Source organism: Bicyclus anynana, chromosome 17 (genome assembly GCF_947172395.1).
Source record: "Bicyclus anynana chromosome 17, ilBicAnyn1.1, whole genome shotgun sequence".
NCBI classification, from domain to species: domain Eukaryota; kingdom Metazoa; phylum Arthropoda; class Insecta; order Lepidoptera; family Nymphalidae; genus Bicyclus; species Bicyclus anynana.
Genome location: NC_069099.1, coordinates 4,021,313 through 4,042,720, shown reverse-complemented (window position 1 = coordinate 4,042,720; position 21,408 = coordinate 4,021,313). Strand labels below are relative to the sequence as shown.

The following is a 21,408-nucleotide window of genomic DNA, read 5'->3' as shown; positions in this document are numbered from 1 at the left end:
TTCGAAAAACAAGTTTAGTAATTGTAAATGTTTGATAAAGATATTAATTGAGTAGTAAAATAAAATAATTATAAGCCTCTAATCCAATTAGAGTTTCGAATGGAGATTATTCTGCAGTTTCTAGTTAAGTCCTAATAGATTGCTTGAAGGCAATTTCTCTGTGTGAAGCTGTCTGCCAAATCCGGATTAAACTAATGAGTATTGTGTTGGGAAAACGATAGAAAATATCAGAGTTACCTTTTCGTTAAACATATGTGTGTACGAATCGGATTGTTAATATTTAATGTTATTGTGTTTTAACCTTTGTAAAAGCTGCAAATATTTACTTCTACTTTAAATTTGATATAAAAAAAGAAAAACATATTTTAACATTGTGGTTTATTATTATTAGCTATTTAGCTTTATTGTGATTTTTTGTGTCGAAACCATCGATCTCCTATTAAAAAGTAGATGCACAATTAGCAACGAAAAAACGACCACACTCAATGAGTGCGAAACACAACTTCTTGGCACTCAATTCAAGAAAGAAAGAAAGAAGAAAGAAAGAAAAGATCTTTATTTTTAAGTAATGCCACATATCACATTAAATCTAAATTATAACATATTATGGCTTAACTGTCCACTCAAACAGTGGAGCACTAAAGAATGCCCTGTAATATGTGGCACAACCTAGAAAAAGGCCCCAACTCAGCATTTTGCCGCATACTTTCAATAAAAAAAGTATGCAGCACTTATTTTCAGTTAGGACCCAGTTCAGGTGCCGCCACGCACACAGTTCAACACTTTACGTAAACTATTAAATACAATTATTAAGAACTAATTAAAACTAACTAGGTAGACACATTGATTTAAAAAAAAAAAAAAAAACAGAAAACTTAAAGTAGTCGCATTTGCAAATTCAACCTTAAACTCAATACTTAATGTTGAATTTGCTCTGAATTTAGGATTTTATTGATTATTGGACAATATTTAAAGGCCTTTAGGTGTAATTTTCTTTACCAATAATTCTAAGACCGTCAAAGCAAAATTGGCCAGTTTTAAGTGAAATTTTCTATATGATTGTGCGTCCTTTTATTATAAAAGGTCAATGGTCGAATAAATGTAGTGTCTAAGTAAATAAATTTATTTATACCACTTTTCTTACGAGTAAGTATGTATGGCACAACTAACAACAACTTTACAAACCTCGTTAAAGTTCAAAGAATGGAGTTACAGTAGCGCTATTCTGTAACCGCGTTTTGTTTCTCTCTCTTTGTAGTTTAGTGTTAGAGAAAGAAATATAGACGAATCCAAATGAACTCCTATAAATGTCAATTCCGTTATCGTAACGGAAAATCCACCACCATGTTAGACCTAAACATCTCTGTATCTTATACTCGTCGATTATAATATTTGCCATTTTATTAGAATTTGAACCTTATATCTATGGGATGGCAAAAATAAAATGTCCCTAACAATGAAGTTGCCATGGAAATGAGCGATGTTACATCGATGTAACTTTACCGAATGCATGGGCGGATTATATTACATTCAAAGATTAAGTTGGCGTTAAATAAAAAGCTCTTCTAAGTGCAAAATACAGATACTGTTTTAGGGCCACGCATACAACTAAGGGCAGTGAAATAGACAAAATATAGACCAATGGCGTCGGAGTTGTCTCAGACCCGTCTTTTTCGTTCCAGCGCAATGAAAGATAGTTGTATTTCTGGTTGCGCCGCTATTAATTTAAATTTGTCTATTTTTCGTCACGAGATAAGTCTTTGGTCGCATCTATGGCGTACAGATGACGAAAAAAATGGCGGTTGTAATTCTTCGATTGGAGAATTACAACCGCCATTTTTCAAAATTTACTCTACTATTATTTAAAATACTACATTAATAAATTCTCCTAAGCTTTTACAATTAGTGATAAAGAAAACGAATACAAAAATATTAAAAAGAGAAAAATAACATACAATCAACACAAAAAGACGAATCTAAATTTTCTTCGCAGCTTACAAAAACATTCCAGAGAAAGAGAAATGAAGTAATAAAATAAAATCGGATAATAATGAAACGGCAAATATCATAAACAATGCGAAAAACAAGCGCCGAAGGAGAATTATTGTTCAAAACAAAAATTCCATAAAGTTTATTTGCATTCAACTCAAGAATTTACAGCAGGAATTCATTCAAATATATAGACCAAGAGCCTGCGGTGGCCAGATATACTACATTTTAAAAAGGCTGATATTTTGTCAGCCTGTGGTACAACTAAAGATAAGTAAGAGTGGCGAAGAGTCCATAAAGGCCGATTCCCCCCAGGTTACCTTCTAAAAATCCATACATAGATTTTCATTATTGTATGAGAAACCGGAGTTTGCATCACTGGTAAGTACAGTAGCCAACTTATAAGGTGTTTGCATTGTGGTGGCTTTGAAAGGTGTCAAGGGTCCAGACCCCCAACCATACATGTGTAAAGCATATTTTTAATAGACTTCAAAAAAGGAGGAGGTTCTCAAGTTGACTGTATTTTTTTTGTATGTATGTTACGCGATAACACGAAGATACCTGAACCAATTTGAATAAACCTTTTTTGTTTAATAGGATATACTCCTCAGTTGGTCCCAATGTAATTATGTTACCTGGAGTAAGCTGGTGAGTACATTACCAAAAGTTTAATCGGGCGAAGCGAACGGACAGCGAGAAGAAGAGCTAAAGAAATTTTATTTCAGCCATAAGCACACTTGTTTTTAATTTATATATGAAAATCATGTCCCCAATCACCAGTCACTTAACTTTGCGGCAAGCCGTTGAAGATTGTTTAAAGATATCTTTAAGCTAAATTGAGCGAAGGACTGCCATGAAGCTATGGGTCTAGCGACTGGAGGAATAAAAACCGACTTAAAAGATGCATTAGATACTATAAAAAGCAAAAAAAATAAGATCTTACCTATCTGTTAATCGGTTTATATAATATGTAAATAAAACAAATATTAGAGAAAATTAAATGGACTCAATCTGGAGGTATATTCTTTCAAACAAAGAAATAATTTTCAAAATTCGTTAAAAAATAACGAAGTTATGACGTAAACATATATAATAAACGTACGCGTCAAATTGAGAGCCTCCTCCTTTTTTTTAAACCGGTTAAAAAAATATTTTTAACTATGAAAAGAGCGTAAAAAGAGGTATGTCTGACTGTCGCAGGCTCTCAGACTATAGCTTAGAGTACGATTAATAAATTACTAAGAAAGTGTTTTATCGTATAATTGCTTGCGCTTTATTCTTTTAAAAAATGAGTGGAGTACTTTTGAAACATCGACTTTGCTTAGCGTTTTCATTAAAACGAGTGCCAACAATAAGTAAATAAAAAATTACATAGAATGTATTGAATGCTGAATTTTTTATATTGATACTGGAGGACGTGTGCGCGTAGTATTTTGTTTTCTACAAAATCAAAAGGTTTTCAAATTGTTTATCGGAAAATAGCACAATCAATAATTCACCTCTTGCTCATCCTAAGTTACTCGTAAATAAGTACAAGAGGATCTATTGGGTTACAAGAAAAATTAAATCGAATAACGTAAGAAATTTGTATACAGATAAAAGGGATGTCATTATTATTTTTACAAAAAGCGAACTTTTTTGTTATATCATGGGGATTACGCTGACTTTCCAATAGATTTGAGCGACATAGCGACGTAGTAGATATTGCTTAGGAGGAGACGCCCTTAGAGAGTCGTTCCGCCCACTACTTTCTTCTGCCTTCGGGCCCCATCAGGCGATGCTTCTGCGCTCGCCCAAACCCCCCGGTGACGCCGCTGAGGTTCCATAAGCCTACGGCACTTACACAATCAGAAAAAAAAAAAAAGCATAGAGCGATACGACAAAAAAATAGCCACTTGATAATGTAAACATACAATTGATACAGTGAAAGCTTTGATACAAGTATGCTATTATCTATATTCCATATTATATGAAATTAAATATCACGTGTCTTAAACGGTAAAGGAAAACATCGTGAATAAACCTGGATACCAGAGAATTTTCTTGAAGAGAAGAGGAGACTTAAGCTCAGCAGTGAGCCGAATATGGGTTGATAACGAAATGTAAATCTAACCAAGAACAAAATATTATCTACATAAATACACAACACAACACTCTTGACGAAACAGCAAAGTATTATTTGGATTATTTTAACTATTTTATCAGTTTTATCTATTATCATTATAAGTTATAGATGGCGCTAGTAGTACCTTATGCAACGGTAACGTTTGGTGTTACAAATGGTATAAGTAAAGTCTCAAACTTCGAATCAATGTATAGAATTTGGTCAGTTTTATTATAAGTATAGATATAGATTATTTGTCTGCTACAACCAGAGCTAATCATTATGTATTACTCAACCTCCTTTATCTCTCATCACAAATAATATTAAATAGAATGAAGCCAGAGGAAAAATACATCAAAAGATTGCTGACAACTAAGTTCATATAAAATTCAATATCGACAACACCGGCCTACATCTTTACTAACTTGCCTTTACAGACCTTATTGCTATGGAAATAGAGTTCAAATTCTCTATCTCGTTCGCGTAAATTCAGGACGTGATCTTCCGTTTCACTTTTTTCGCATTTCCAAGGTTTTCGTCTGTGGCCCTTTCATATCGTAAATCATACAGGGCTTAACTTGCAGTTAACACGTTTTTGAGTAACGACGCGAGGGCTGTTAGGATAGTAAGTGTAACGGCACGTGACTAGATGTTTAAATGTTAATCCATCCATAATGATTTTCATAAAAGTATATGATTTTAGGCTAGAGCCGTGATAGCCAAGTGGTTATGACCTCTGGTTTCGATTCGGAGGGCGTAGGTTTGTATCCGGGGCATGCACACCAACTTTTCGGTTATGTGCATTTTAAGAAATCATGTGTCTCAAAACATCTTGAGGAGGCCGCATACCTAAGAATTTTCTTTAAAAAATTCTACGTGTGTAAAGTCTGCCAACCCACATTGGGCTAGCGTAGTGGACTATTAGCCTATTCCTTCTCATTGTAAGAGGCTACTCGTGCTCAACAGTAAGCTGAATATAGGTTTTTGATGATGATGATGTTACGATTTGTTATACGGGACAGTTTTTAATGCAACGCATCTAGATTGGTAATGAATTTTGGAGGTAAACACATCCTTTGTTTTAATATTGGGACATAATTATAAAAAAAAACTTATGATTCCCGATTATGTTGTTTAGTGTTGAGACATGATAACTGTCATCTACAGCCATCGATCTACAGCACATCATTCGACCACAGATAAGAAAAGGTTCAAAGAATTCATTATGTAGATTATGGAGTGTATAAAGCAGATGCCGTGATAGCCCAGTGGATATGACCTCGAATCCGGTCCGGGACATGCACCTCCAACTTTTCAGTTGTGTGCATTTTAAGTAATTAAATATCACGTGTCTCAAACGGTGAAGGAAAACATCGTGAGGAAACCTGTATACCAGACAATTTTCTTAATTCTCTGCGTGTGTCAAATCTTCCATTCTGCATTAGGCCAACGTGGCGGACGATTGGCCTAACCCCTCTCGTTCTGAGAGGAGACTCGAGCTCGGCAGTGAGCCGAATATGGGTAATAAATAAATTTTAATTTCCATAAAGCGTTAATTTAAAAAAGTCGTAATATTTTTAGAAACGGTACTCTATCTTCTTCTAGAATGTTCTATCTGCCCTTCAAGCATCCCTTTCGCCTATGGTATGACAAAGTTCCGACCCAGAATATAACTTACCCTCATGATAATAAAAATGTTATGATCCCCGAAACCAAGTTTATGATTTATTTATTCGGAATTCTTAAGTTCGCGAAATCAGCGGAATATATCTCTCCAAAGTAATAAAATGGTAATCCAATACACAGGGCACTCTGGAAGATAAAAACAAACTACACTTTCCATCCACCGAGGGGAAAAAGCGGCGAAAAATTACCCACAGCTTCGAACTACAAACAAACTGAGAAAACTTTATGAGAACGATTAATATCGACTTAAACATTTAAAAGTTTCAGAAAAAGTTATAAAAGTTTATAAACGATACAAAAATATTACTATACAGATTCTGTTTACATGTATATATGTGCGATTTCTTATGTATTTAAATATAGGTACAGCTGAATTCAAGTCTATTTTCTTTAAGATGGTTTACTTTACAAACATTGATGAGGCATGCTCTTGTAATTTTCGTTATTAAACTTGCCCTTGTGTGTCAAATTTGTAGCTAAATTAAAGGGAGGTTCCGTCAGCCTTTTTACATAATATAATCTTCAATGACAATGCAATATTATGAAGCTGGTCAGATTATGGAGTCCGATATTTGCAACGGGAACTCCTGAACTAAAACAGATAACGCTTCTATTTCTTATTTGGTGTTAACAGCTAAATGTTCTTAAGCATAATAATTATACAAAAAGCTTATTTTTGACATGCATTCCAAACTGCTTACAAATTTATTTTTTTTATAAATACTTATTATAGTGAAGACAACTAATAAACAAAGTTTGATAAGCGTAAAACAATCATCATCATTATCATCATTATCAGCCGATTGACTTCCACTGCTGGACATAGGCCTCTTGTATGGATTTCCAAACAAAACGGTCTCGTGCCGCAGCATCCAGCGGCTCCTGCAACTGATATCTTCGGTCCCCCTAGTGGGGAGTCGACCAACACTGGGCTTTCCCGTGCGGGGTCGCCATTCCAGCACCTTGGGACCCCAACGTCCATCGGCTCTTTGAACTATGTGGCCTGCCCATTGCCACTTCAGCTCCACGACTCGCTGAGCTATGTCAGTGACATTAGTTCATCTGCGGATCTCCTCATTTCTGATTCGATCACGCAGACAAAGCCCAAGCATAACTCGCTCCATCAGTGAGTAAAACAATATTGCAACAAAAATCTCGGTCTTAACAAAATTTTCTTTAACGGAATATATTTTTTAAAATGCAACAGCAAAATCAAATCCCACACCGCAAAGTTACGAACAACTAAGCGAAATATATCGCGAGCTGCACTATTCCAAGGCGGAGCACGCACAAATTGACAGTTATATGCAATACTGAAGAGCTGAACTCCAAAGATTTCCTTTTCTTCACAGAACAAAGGCAATAAAATACGAACGGACACACATCGGGGGTGCTATTAGTCACGTACACTTGACAGCCGATGAAAGGGACCACGTCTTTCTTTCACGTCAATTTCTGACTTGGCCAATGTCATTTGTTAGCGGTTCGGCGACGTGACTCGACGTGGAGAGGTCTATTCACTGAATGCTCCGAAAACTTTTCATGTGATAAATAGGTATCGATTATATTAACTTACAAGTAACCTAATCGAATGCAAATGCATAATTATTATGTTCGGCCTTGTACGCATTAAGCCGTATAGTTTAGAGGCGTTTACTCGTACTACGTGAGACAGCCTAAATTTTAAGTAAAATGGCATTTAACTAATTTAGTAATTAGGTTTAAGATTTAGTTTTCTATAACGAAACGCGTAAAAAATATTACATTTTATTTATCGGGGGCAGGACTTTGTGCTCAAGTCATCAGTTAGGCTAACCGAGGTAGTTAAAATTAAAAAAAAAGAAAGGAAAAATATATGGCCAATCGAATGTTAAGTAGGAAATCATTGGCTATAAAAGCAGCGCAGTGTTTTAAGGGCACACTAACTAGAAATATGCCCAACTTTGTCCTCGTTAGCACAATCAAACTTGAGGCGTAGATTGAGAGATCTATTCCGGTGCTCTCCTGGACGTCAAAGATATATTTCGCTAATGCAACTAATACTTCTTTGTACTTTACAATTTGGGTTCATAAGAGGCATGTGTCAATAACAAAAAAGGCAATAAAATCCGGATGGCTACACATCGCGGTTCTATTAGTCACGTGCAAGTTGACAAGCCCTGAAAGAAAGGGACGACGTCTCCGCCAATCCCCAGCTGGGTCAATGCTATTTGTGAGGGACGTGACTTGACATGAATACTTCTATTCACCGAATACTTTTGAAGTTTTCTGTCTTCTAGTTGTCTATCCTGTCCTACTTGATCAACTATGTTGTTATACAGATTGTCGGCAATCTTGCAATATAACGATAAACTTTTTGTGCTTAAGAGTTAAGATTGTACTAAATACCTCTCCAATTTGATTGTATTGCTTACATCTTTGAGGTGTTAAATTGGTTTATCAGTTTAGTTACCTTGAACTGAGTTTGTCAGCTTCTTCCTAAGTATTGTAAGTAACTTCATCGCTTTCTATGGTCGCAGTTTTCAAAGATTCTAACCTAAAAAGGCCTTTAAATTCTATTCTAAAGTTTAATCCTTTAATGGGGTCGTTCGAAGAGTTATTGTATAGCAAAATGTTTGACGAAATTATTTCCCATATTATCCGAAGAAAATGTAATACATTATGCTATAAGGTTGGCCTATGTTACCTGCTACCTCCTAAAGCCACTATGATCAAAACTCCTTGGTTGTCTAGCGTAATTATCTATGGCAGAAGTTTGGGCTCACAAAACAACTTTTATAAAATTTTGACGGTCTGGTCACATCATCATCATCATCATAGACTCACTTTGTATTACAGACCCCATGAACACTTAATAAAATCTATCTTTGCGTACCTCATTACCTGCCTACCTCATAAATAAGCATTTATCGGTCACTTCAATGAGTTAACTATTTTTAAGTATTGGACTTGAGAAAAGCATTCGACGCTGTAAAACATCGATTACAGATTCGTAGGATAATAATATATGGAGTAATATCGATTTATTACGAAGTGCGGCAAGACAAAAGGATCTTCCGACTTCTTTTGGGAGAACAAAGGCAATAAAGTACGAGTGGACAGACATTTGTTATAGTGTCCCAGTAATTACCTACAATTTGACAAACGCCGAAAGAAAAGGGAGTCATTTCTCTCTTCCGTCAGCTGTTGCTGATTGACCCGGCGATTGACCCGATATCTGTTTTCACTAAAACGTCAGATATACTCGTTTCTAGTAGATATACTACAAATATTTCTTAAGTTTTAAAAATACTTACCTTGAAAAGTTTCTTTGTGTTTTTCTAAAACTACGTGGTATACTTATATATCTAAATATATAAAACTCAAAGGTGACTGACTGACATAGTGATCTATCAACGCACAGCCCAAACCACTAGACGGATCGGGCTTTTTTTGGCATGCAGATAGATGTTATGTCGTAGGCATCCGCTAAGAAAGGATTTTGATCAATTCTACCCTCAAGGGGATAAAATAGGGGTTGAGAGTTTGTATTGAAAGTCCTTCATTTTTAGAGTTACACTTTTAAAAATTTGTTCACAAATCATAAAAAAATAAGAAATATAACGTGGTTCAAGAATTTTTAAAATTCAACCCCCAAAGTGGTGAAACGAAGTCGCGGGCGTCCGCTAGTCTATACTAATATTATAAAGCTGAAGAGTTTGCTTGATTGAACGCGCTAATCTCAGGAACTACTGGTCCGATTTGAAAAATTCTTTCAGTGTTAAATATCCCATTTATCGAGGAAGGCTATCGGCTATATATTATCCCCGTATACCTACAGGAACGGGAACCACGTGGGTGAAACCGCGCGGCGCCAGCTAGTAATATTATAAAATATTATGTCCTCGTATTCGTGACCAGACAATTGGCCTATGTTTAGGTCAGCGCTTAGTGTATTATTATAGCAATGTTGTATAAACGCCATACAACGTGGACATTATTTATCAAATCGTAGACTTTATCAATTGAAATCGATTTGGAGCAATGGTACGATGCCTAACTCTTTAGATTTACTTAATAGTATAAAATATAATATTTCTTTTTGTTTTAATATAGTTAGTAAATTTAAGTTGTGATAATATTATTGGACATACTTTATATTTTGATATTAACTAATTAAACATGTAATGTAGGTATTTGTATTAAAAATATGGGATTTTAAAAATTAAATAATTATTAACTCACCTGTTCTACCCAAACGTTCGTTGTCATGATTTGATTCTTAAGATTCTGAAAAGAAGAAAAAAATTACATTAGTCTTTTTTTGGATATATTTTTTTTATAGTGGAAGTGAAATCTTGTGTTTTCTTAAAGTTATGATAGAAAATTGATAAACTGTGCCTCATGTTTATATGCTAAGGATACGACATTGTCCAGCACCTTGTTTACATTTACACCGAAAGGAGTATGGATTTTATCCTAATCTTAACAAGTTAGCCTGCTTCCATCTTAGATTGCACTCAATTTCAGGTGGGACTGTAGTCAAGGACTAACTTGTGAGAATAAAAAGTAAAAAAAAAAAAAATAGCTTGACTGTGTGACAACCCAAGACTGAAACCCAGGAGTCAGTGATTGTAACCACTGGACGAAGGTCTTCTTTCCTGAAATTCCTGATTTATCAACACTGTATTATCATTAGTCACTCGTAAACGATTTGCTGTTAATTCACGGTTCGGCTTTACTGGCAAATCCGTTTTCAATAACACAGATTTGAACGTTCCAATAATTTTAATCCACTACGAACAGAAGTTACAATATGCTCGACACACACCATCATGCGATAAACAGACAAACCGCGAGGCACAGTAGTTATACACGTATATTCAAACCCGAGATCATTAACTACGTTACATAGTTGGATCATAGTTAAAATCAGCGGCGTAAGTTCTACTTGTGAAGTGTTTAATGAAATTTCTCGAGAACAATTATTGCAAAGTTAGGGGTTTGATGTACAGCGGTTACCGATATCAACTTTCAGCTTGAAATGTTCCAATGGTTAACGGTTAATAGTTACCTATTCTAGTTTCTATGTAATTAATAGATTTTGATTAAACTATAATGGTTTACATCTTACAAGCGGAAGCTCTGCGGTTTTAGCCGTGTAGTTTCCGTTCTCGTGGGAATACGGCAATAACTTATAGTTGCACTCGCTGATAATGTAGCTTTCCATTTTCCAATTTTTTAAATCGCTTCAAAGGTTTAATCGTAAAAGTGTAACAAACAAACTTGTGAAACGAAAACCAGGGTAAACTAAGTAGTAACTAGCCAAGTAAGTAAATTCTTATTATGTTTTTTTCATCGTAAAATCATGGCGGTCTAAAACCTTGGTTGTCAGGTCCGTGTTTTATTTTTGTAGCAATATTTGATGGAACAAGCTAATCCAAGTACTAATAGTATGTAAGTGGAAAATCGTGATTAATAAAAACATCGCGGAGCATGCAAAGAATACGTCCTATGTCAGCCACTGACCATCCAATAAGTTCATATTTGCAGCGCTAACTTCAGGATATCCGATAAAACTGATCGTGTGTTGGTCCCAATGCACCAGATTACAACCAACACACGATCAGTTTTATAAGATGCCGTTAGCGCTGCAAACTTATTGGATGGTCAGTGACTGACACTACCTGTTTGCTCCTGATCTACTATCGCGTAGGTCTGAAGATATCTATGATTTACTGGCAATCATACTTTTAAATGGCATATATTTATATATATATGCCAATATGTTAGTAGTACTTCATTGGATGAACTCTCTCACACTAAACTTCTTATACCTACCACGAAAAAATTCTATGTGAAAAAAAGAAATGAAAACACTTAAGATTCTCGCTCCGCGTAAACGCAACCGTAACGAAGAATGTAATTACACAGCTTCTAAAGTCATTTAAGAGAGAACTCTGAGAATTTCTACGAGCATTCCAACAATATCAATTTTGCAAAAACCTCAGTTAGCGCCAAGTGAGAATGGAATGCAATTTTATCTGATCCGTAGTGTGAACTCTTTGGTAATTAAAGTTAAAGGAATCTGAAAGTTAGCGCCAAGTTTGGAAACGTACTCCGACGAACGCTGAGTAATGTTCTGCCAAGTTTGCGCCGCGCTATTGTTTCGCGTTGCTTAGTTTTGAACTTTGAGAAAATAGTGATGAAATGGAGTACAGATTCATTTTAAACTGAGTTCTGTGAAGTTTTGTGCATATGCAGGCGAGCAATTTTGAGATATTACAAACAGTTTACAGCTGAAGAGTTGTATTATAATGGGTAGCGCTATTCTGTTGATGTTCTTAAAACTCTACAGTGTGAGTTTAATAATAAATAATAAAATCCTTTATTCAGCCAAAAAAAGAGAAATTACTAGCTTACAAACTAATTAAAAATATTTTTTTTTTATTCTTTACAAGTTCGCCCTTGACTACAATCTCACCTGATGGTAAGTGATGATGCAATCTAAGATGGAAGCGGGCAAACTTGTTAGGAGGACGATGAAAATCCCATTTCGGTTTTTACACGACATCGTAACGGAATGCTAAATCGCTTAGCGGTACGTCTTTATCGGTAGGGTGGTAACTAGCCACGGCCAAAGCCTCCCACCAGCCAGACCTGGACCAATTAAGAAAACCTCAATCGATCCAGCCGGGGATCGAACCCAGGACCTCCATCTTAATTACTTAAGGATGTACAAGCATAAGTTAGTCTATTAATACTTATATACTATTAAACAGGGTGAGCTCATCCGATCGGTAATGCGTTTTCGTCGTCGGTAAAATGATAATTAAATCATATAAATCATTTAGCATAAAATATCTATATCTATAATAATATAACTTTGACAAATATGACTTTTAAATTAAATTTGTATCGTGTTTTAATTTAAACCGAAGCACTCATAAGTATATAAACGAAGATATTCTGAGTTTATTTTCAGTGCAGTGAGTCGATGTAAATAAAAGCCAACGTCTGCCCCCTTCCCCCTCTCAGGCACTCATTAAACTTCGTAATTGGCTCCCGCGATGGAAGCAGATGAAAAAAGGTGCTAAACGCCTTTCAGTGAGATCATGGGACGAAGGCGCCCATTGAACGAGACTATGTATTGATTCTTTGATTTGTAAACTCGAGAATGAAATTAATATTTAGATTGAATTGTTTCTTCGCGAAAGTTCATTACGTATCTATAACTGAACATAGACAAAGATTGCCTTTTTCATTTTTTTTTAATTATTCACAAGTTAGCCCCGACTCACCTGATGGTAAGTGATGATGCAATCTAAGATGGAAGCGGGCTTGGAACTTGGAACTTGTTAGGAGGAGTATGAAAATCTATACCCCTTTCGGTTTCATGCACAATATCGTACCGGGACGCTAAATCATTTGGCGGCACGCCTTTGCCGGTAAGGTAGTAACAAGCCACGACCGATGCCTTCCACCAGTTAGACCTGGACCAATTAATATCTACCGCGCACATCGCTGCGCCACGGAGGCCGTTTGTAGCTGATAGTTTATTATTGGTTGCTTGCGAAACTGTACCAGCCAATGGGGTGAAGTTGTCAAGTCGTATATGTCAAAAAAAAGCTCAACTGCGTCTGCTAGTTAAAATATAATTGAGCTATCTCTATGTTATCATTATCATTATTCGGCTCATAGAGGAGCCAATAGTCCACCACGCTGGCCCTATGTGGATTGGCAGACTTCACACACGCAGAGAATTAAGGAAATTCTCTGGTATGCAGGCTTCCTCACGATGTTTTTCCTTCACCGTTTGAGACACGTGATATTTAATTTCTTTTAATGCAACACAACTGAAAAGTTTTAGGTGCATGCCCCGGATCGGATTTTAACCCCCTCCAGAATCGGAGGCAGAGGTCATATCCACTGGACTATCTCTGTGTTAACAAGATATAATGTATATACAACATTATTAAAGTTCGTAAAGGTTCTAATGCATCAATAAATTGTGGAATGTTCGTAAACACGACATCCCCGAGGAAAACAACTTACTTGTTGTGTAAATATGATAGGAAAGCCATTTGACCTATTAACAGACATATTGGATCTCGGCATAGTGTCCAAAGTTACGCCATTGAGCCGTGACAGCGCCACTATCTGCACTGATGAGTAATTAAACTTTGTAATTGGATCAGGCCGGTCAGCAGTTTGGTGAAGTTAGGCACCCTCGGCTTCGAGGGCTGCTTGATAGCTGGGTTTGCTGTGAAATTTATTAAATAGATTAATAAGAGATTTCTCGTTAATTTGGTTGCCCCTTTTTAGGTAATTTGATTTTTTATTTTAATAATTAATAGCTAATTTGTCAATTTTTAACGGGCAGGTAATTTGTACTTACTATCATGATGTTTATTTACTTATATACACTTTATTGCAAAACATAGTATACAACTATGTGCACAGGCGGTCTTATTGCTTATAGCAATGTCTGCCAGACCTTTAAGTACAGGAAATCTTTTATTTATTTATTCTGTTCCTTTATTTTAAAGAAAACGCACTTTTTCGTGTATCAATTAGACCCCGTCGTAGAAGCAGATAAGATGACGATAAAATAATCAACTAACAATATTGTTGATTTAATACAAGAAGATAAATCTTTTTATGGCATTTATGTTATTTTTTTGGCGAGCTTATTTCTGCAAAATATTATTATTAAATACTGCTAGCCAGGTAAATAACCAATAAATTTCCCTTTTTACGTAAAAAGAAATGTTCCTTTGCAATTTTTTACGATTGAAAGTAAGTTAAGATATATAAAAATTAAGTAGATAATCATACTTAAATTCATGACGCTGGATCAATTTAACTTCTGAACCAAAAGGAAAAGATATATTAAGCAAAAACTAAACTTGATTCATTCATTTCTTATCACTGACACATTTTGCCCATGTCTACCTTGGAGTCTGAAATATAGCTCTAAGCTTGCCAACCCGCATTGGAATAGCGCATTCAAACACCAATACGGGCTAAATATCAAATATCCCATCTACACAGTCATCTAATGAAGTCTTTTGATTAGTTTGAATCGTTATAAAGCACAATTTGTGTCTAAAATCCGGATTTGAAATCTGTTTATTGGATCAGTTATTTTGATTTTAACACAAAATCACGAAACCAATTTTCATGAAAATGAAATGGGAGTAATCTGAAAGTAGGTATACTCTTTGAAACAAAAAAGAATTTTCAAAATTGGCTAATAAATGACTAAGTTATGATGTAACAAAGATTAAAAAAAAAGAACATACGCGTCGAATTGAGAATATCTTCCTTTTTTAATCGGTTGAAAAATCCTAGGACCTTGGACATATGATCCAGTTAGGTTAGGTTAGGTTAGGTTAGGTTAGGTTAGACCAAGACCTCCCGTGTGGGGTTGTTAGTCCCCCATCGGGCGCGTCCCCGGGTGGTGGATAGGGGAACGCCTCCCACACCTGGGCGGTACCGGAGAAACCCGGCGCGAACCAAAACTAGCATGGGGGGTGCGGCGCTTTGCGCTTGTAAGTTGCCGTCTAGATGCTCCTAGTACTTATCTGCGTCAGACGGCAACACAAGGAGGGAGGCTTTAGAGTCCCGAGGAAAGAAACCTCGTTAAAAATACCAGTATGGGTGGGAACGCCCTGCGCGGCGGGCTTGCGGGCCTCAAAGGTCTGTGAGCACTGGCTTTGGCCACCGTCGGGCAACCCGTAATCTGCACTGAGCAGAACCGGAGGCCTCACGCATGGAGCGTGAGGTCACGAGGAAGACAACCTCTATAAAAATTACCCCAATCTTAAGGTTCGTCGCCCGCCGATGAGATGAATGGCTGTTGGGAGTTCAGCCGCTAGGGCGTCAAAAAAAAAAAAAAAACACACAATATGGAATTGCGATCAGCCAAAAATTCTACCCGGGAGGGTCCCGCTTGCGGGGAATCCCTTGGTGCACTGGGAAGCCCGTGCATCGGCCCTATCGTATACGGGGGGGCCAACTGTCGCAACAGAGAAGAAGAGAATGGGGAGGGGATTGAAATAGGAAATGCGCAGGGGGGAGAGGGAGTGGCGGATATGGATGTAGTTTTAGAAGTAACAAATGTGAAAGCAGTAGAAGGAGAAAAAGAAATAAGAGAGGAAAAGGAGGAGTCTGAGGTTATGATGGAGTCAGATTGCAGCAATAGAAGGAAGGAAAGTAGGCTTAGATCAGGCTCTGACTCTTCTGCGGCTGCGTCAGGCTCTAGTCGCTTATGGCAAGGTGTCAAACGGCCTCGTAGAGAAAATGATGAAAGTTCTGGTACTTCCGATGAGGATAGACTTGGGTCAACCATGCCTAACGAAAGAGAAAACAGGTCTACGATCTCTAATTATGGCTGGATCAAAGCCAAGGAGTCCCTCAAGAAAAAGAAAGAGGAAAAAAGAAATAAAGTCAAAGATGAGCGCTTGAGGGCTTCAGTTGTTGAAAATTTTCGGCGCGAGGAAAGAGTGCAGTCCATAAATAAGACCGCAGCCCAAATTCAGAAGCAAGTTTCGGAGGATGTGGAATTGATTAATAGAATCGCTAAAACGTCCTCCCACCTAAAGGGAACATTTGTGCGCGACCTTAGGGACGCTGCCGCCTCTATTCAGGAGGCCGTGGAAGTCCTAAGCTCACGCACCATCGCAGAAGAGACTCGGCAGCTGCAGGCTGACAATGTTCGTCTGCAAGCTGAAATGGTTGAACTCCGTAAGGAACTAACCCAACTAAAAGAAGACGTGGATAGGGTACGCAATCAGGAGACTACGTGCTCCCCTATGTATGTAACTGAGGAGCCGCAAGCTGTAGCCCATTCTAAAAAGAAGGACAAAGACCGTCGATCTGCAAAAATATCGACGCAGCCTACCATGGAGGAGATCTGTCACAAAGTGATGTTACAGGTCGGAGACATGGTCAATGCCCGCCTTGCTTCATTAGAAGACAGACTTCTCCCAGAGAAGCGTTTGCGTCCGCCATTATCTGGGGATAAAAAGAAGACCCATGGCACAACAGAACATACAGCCGGTAGTAGCCAGCAATCCACTCATGAGAATCCACTTACGCGTCCTGCTGAAGTAGAACAGACAGCTAAACCTTCTGCGCATGATGGGGAGCAGTGGGCGAAAGTTAGCCGCCGTAAAACAAAGAAGAAGGAAAAGCAAAGAGGTTCGCTCGAAGAACCATCATCGCTGGCGAATGAAGAACGCAAGCGGCAGCCTGCTGACAAATCTCGTAAGCTTCGCTCCCCGCGTTCAGCAGCCATAGTCCTAACGCTGCAACCCGGTGCTGAGGAGAAAGGCGCCACATATGCTGCTGTGCTTAAGGAAGCGAAAGAAAAAATAGATCTTTCAGATCTTGGAATTACTGCTTTGCGGTTTAGGAGAGCGGCAACAGGAGGACGCATTTTGGAGGTTCCGGGAGCCACAAGTGAAAAGATGGCAGATTCTCTCGCGCACAAACTGAGGGAAGTTATCAGCGAGGAATTCCTTCGAGTCTCTAGACCTGTAAAATGCGTCGACATGCGTGTTTCAGGGCTGGATGATTCTGTATCCAACAATGACGTAGTAGCTGAAATAGCGTCACGCGGAGGCTGCACTGCCGATCAGATTCGGTTTGGCGAAATAAAAAGGAGCTTTTCGGGCTTAGGGACGCTTTGGTTACGCTGCCCAGTCACAGCTGCAAAAAAAGTGGCAGAAAGTGGTAGACTATTAGTGGGCTGGGTTTCAGTCCAAATAAAAATCCTGGATGAAAGACCCCGCCGTTGCTACCGATGTCTAGAGTCAGGACACCTAATAGCACAGTGCTCAGCTGAGGTTGACCGTAGCGATACTTGTTACCGCTGCGGTCAGGCGGGCCATAAAGCGAGGGAGTGTTCAGCTGCGCCACACTGCAGGGTATGTGAAGATGCTGGTAGACCGGCAAATCATTTGGGAGGTAGTCGTGCTTGCAACCAAAGCACCTACACAAAAAAGAAGAGCAGTGGAAAGATTGACGATGGCCCCCGGGCCTCCTCGCAGTCTGCTCGTCCGACTACAAGTGCGGCCGAAGATGTTACGATGTCTGTAGGATAGTGTTAATATGGCTCTCAAATTTTTACAGGCTAATATCAACCACTGTGCCGCAGCTCAGGATCTACTGTTCCAGACTATGGCAGAGTGGTTCATAGACGTTGCTGTGGTTTCAGAGCCATATTTTGTACCTTCTGGTGATGATTGGGTAGGTGACAGAGACGGTTTGGTGGCCATCGTCAGTCGGACTTCTGTCGGTTCCCCAGCAATTGAAAAAGTAGTAAGAGGTCGAGGATATGTCTTAGCGCTAATTGGCGGTGTGTCTGTGATTGGGGTGTATTTCTCTCCGAACCGTACTCTGGCCGAATTCGAGCAGTTGCTGTTGGAGATCGGAACAACGATCAATAGTAGCCGTCCAAGTCGCGTGCTTGTTGCTGGCGATTTCAATGCTAAATCTGTAGCGTGGGGATCCCCGGCAACCGATGCACCTGGCGAGACTCTTGAAGATTGGGCAATTTTGACAGGCTTGGAAGTGCTGAACCGAGGGTCAACATTCACGTGCGTGCGGCGAAATGGCGGCTCTATTGTAGATGTTTCGTTCGCCGATGCTTGCCTAGCGCGTTGTGTTAGTGGGTGGAAGGTTTTTAAAAATGTGGTGTCACTTTCAGATCATCGATATATCAGGTATGATGTGTTTACCCATTCGATTTCAATAAGACCTCGAACCCAAACCATGCGGAATATTGGCCCTCGTTGGTCCATTAAGCGTCTTGACCGTGATGCTTTAGTTGAGGCGGCGCTGGTACAAGCGTGGCTTCCGGTACCTGCAGATACCATAGTAGTAGAAGAAGAAACTGAGTGGCTCGGTCAGGCTATTACGCAAGTTTGCGATGTGGCTATGCCACGGACCGGTTTTATTCCCCCGAGAGATGCTGTATACTGGTGGTCTGAGGAGCTAGCTCAATTGCGCAGATCCTGTGTGGCCACTAGACGCCAATTCACGAGGAGTAGGCGACGGCGAACTTGTAATCAGCGAGAAGAAGAGCGACTTTACGCGGTATATCGGGAGGCTGTCGTGACTCTCCAGGTGGCTATAAGAACAGCTAAAAACTTAGCCAAAGAGGAAATGTTAGCCAGTCTTGATGCCGATCCCTGGGGTAGGCCCTATAAAATAATAAGACGCAAGTTACGTCCAAAGGCGCCACCACTAACGGAAACTCTCCAGCCCCAGCACCTGGAATTAGTAGTGGACACGCTATTCCCTAATAGGGAAGATGTGACCCCGCCAAGCATGGCACCTTACATCAGTGAAGGAGATACATCCTTTTCGGAAGTTTCCGAGGGAGAGTTTCAAGCAGCGGTGAAACGGCTTCAATCCAAAAACACTGCCCCGGGTCCCGACGGCGTCCCTGGGAAGGCGTGGGTGTTTGCCCTTGGCCCTCTGGAACCTAGAGTTAGAGCTCTCTTTAGCGCATGTCTAGAGCAGGGACAGTATCCTCGTACTTGGAAAATTGGAAAACTTGTATTACTCCGAAAGATAGGTCGTCCTGCTGACTCAGCTTCAGCATACAGGCCGATTGTCTTGCTGAATGAGGTAAACAAACTCTTTGAGCGAATAGTGTCAAATCGGCTTGTCAAGCATTTGGAGGAGGTGGGGCCAAACCTGAGCGAAAACCAGTATGGATTCCGTCGAGGCAGGTCCACTATCGATGCTATTGCTCGGGTGAGGGCTTTGACGGAAGACGCACTTTCCCAAGGCGAAGTGGTTTTAGCGGTATCTCTTGATATTTCAAACGCATTTAATAGTCTCCCATGGAGCTGCATACGGGAGGCTTTGAGGTATCACGGGATACCGGGATACCTACGGCGAATCGTGGAAAATTACCTTTCTGAAAGAGTAGTGACATACCCAGCTAACAGTGGATGGACGCGGAGGGAGATGACATGCGGTGTTCCACAGGGTTCGGTCCTTGGTCCACTTCTGTGGAATATCGGATACGACTGGGTGTTACGGGGCTTTAACGTGCAGGGCGTTGACGTCACGTGTTATGCAGATGACACCCTTGTTACTGCCCGTGGCAAAACCTTCAGAGAGGCGCGTATACTTGCGACAGCTGGTGTGGCTCAGGTAGTGGCACGGATCCGGCGATTGGGGTTGGAGGTAGCCCTTAATAAATCTGAGGCTCTATACTTTCATGGCCCAAGGATGTTACCTTCGGTTGAGTTTGACCTCGTCGTTGGAGGAGTATCTATCCCTGTTGAGTCGACTATGAAGTACCTTGGACTCGTCCTCGACAGTCGATGGAAATTTGCGGAACACTTCCGACGACTGGTCCCAAAGTTAATTGGTGCCACCGGGGCGCTGAGCCGGCTTCTCCCAAACGTGGGTGGACCCAACGTCGCCTGCCGTCGCCTTTACACTGGAGTAGTGCGATCGATGGCATTGTATGGGGCGCCAATATGGGTATACTCTCTGACTGCTCAAAACCGAACACTGTTGCAGAGGCCGCAGCGGGTCATGGCTGCCAGGGTAGTCAGAGCTTATCGAACCATCTCCTGCGAAGCTGCCTGCGCTTTGGCTGGGACGCCTCCATGGGATCTGGATGCGGAGGTATTGGCGTCAATGCACCTGCTCAGGGTGGAAGCCCAATCACGAGGAGAACAAATTTCCCGGGGAATAATAACCAAGTGGAAGCGCAAAGCTCACGGCGAAGTTCTTAGGAAGTGGCAAGAGAGGCTAGAGTTGCCAGGTGCAGGTCGACAAACAATTGAAGCGATTCGACCTGTACTCCAACGGTGGGTACAAAGGAGGCACGGTGAAATTACGTTTCACCTTACACAAGTTATTTCGGGGCACGGCTGCTTCGGAAGATACCTGTGGAAGGTGGCCGGTAGAGAGCCTACAGAGGTTTGCCATGAGTGTGGCTGTGCCTCTGATACCGCACAGCATACTCTGGCTGAATGTTCCAGTTGGGAGGAGCCACGCGAGGCGCTGATGGCTGTAATCGGACGAGATCTATCTCTGCCAAGCGTCATAAAAGCCATGACGAAAAATGAGAAGTCCTGGGAAGCTGTTGTCTCGTTCTGTGAGATTGTGATGTCACAGAAAGAGGCAGCGGAAAGGTTGAGAGAGGTCGACGTGGATTCTCATCCTATCCGCCGTAAGAGAGCCGGACGCAGGCGGCTCGTTCAGGACCGTCATTTGCCTCCTTGACGAGGACCTCCGGGTGATAGATACGGGGAATCTGTCACCCACCGGAGATAAGTCCTCGAGTCGTTAACGCTTTCAGTGTTTCCTAAGCGATCGTAATAAAACTACAGGAGAGCTCAATTTACGAGTGTCGCTGGCTGGGTTGCGGTAGTTTACGAAATGTTCCCGTGGCTCAGTCATCAGGCGGCGAGTAGGAACACCGTGGGGTTTTAGTCGGTTGAAGTCCGACATAACCTTCTTGCCTCCCCGTGGCGAGAAGGTATCCATGAGGATTTCCCCACGTAAAAAAAAAAAAAAAAAAAAAAGGTTAGACCAAGACCTCAAAGGCTTATGGCAGTCAGAGTGATACGGGGGTATCGCACCATATCAGGCGAGGCTGCCTTTGTGTTGGC

General features: G+C 40.1%; 2 protein-coding genes across 2 annotated transcripts in view; one reads left to right on the top strand and one right to left on the bottom strand.

The window, feature by feature from the left end:
- Positions 1-21,408, bottom strand: part of LOC112044666 (acetylcholine receptor subunit alpha-like 1) — a 252,186-nt gene that overhangs the window by 21,020 nt on the left and 209,758 nt on the right. Inside the window, exon 3 of the mRNA XM_024080583.2 lies at positions 10,004-10,048. Coding sequence (XP_023936351.1) covers positions 10,004-10,048 — 45 coding nt within the window. The remainder of the gene's footprint in view (positions 1-10,003; positions 10,049-21,408) is intronic.
- On the top strand, positions 16,565-18,759 carry LOC112057814 (uncharacterized). The gene has a single exon (XM_052886377.1). It carries the CDS (start codon positions 16,576-16,578, stop codon positions 17,866-17,868), a length of 1,293 nt encoding a protein of 430 aa, XP_052742337.1. The 5' UTR covers positions 16,565-16,575; the 3' UTR covers positions 17,869-18,759.

Coding starts and splice junctions, on each gene's coding strand:
- LOC112057814 (XM_052886377.1), top strand. CDS start 16,576: ATGTATGTAACTGAGGAGCCGCAAGCTGTAGCCCATTCTAAAAAGAAG.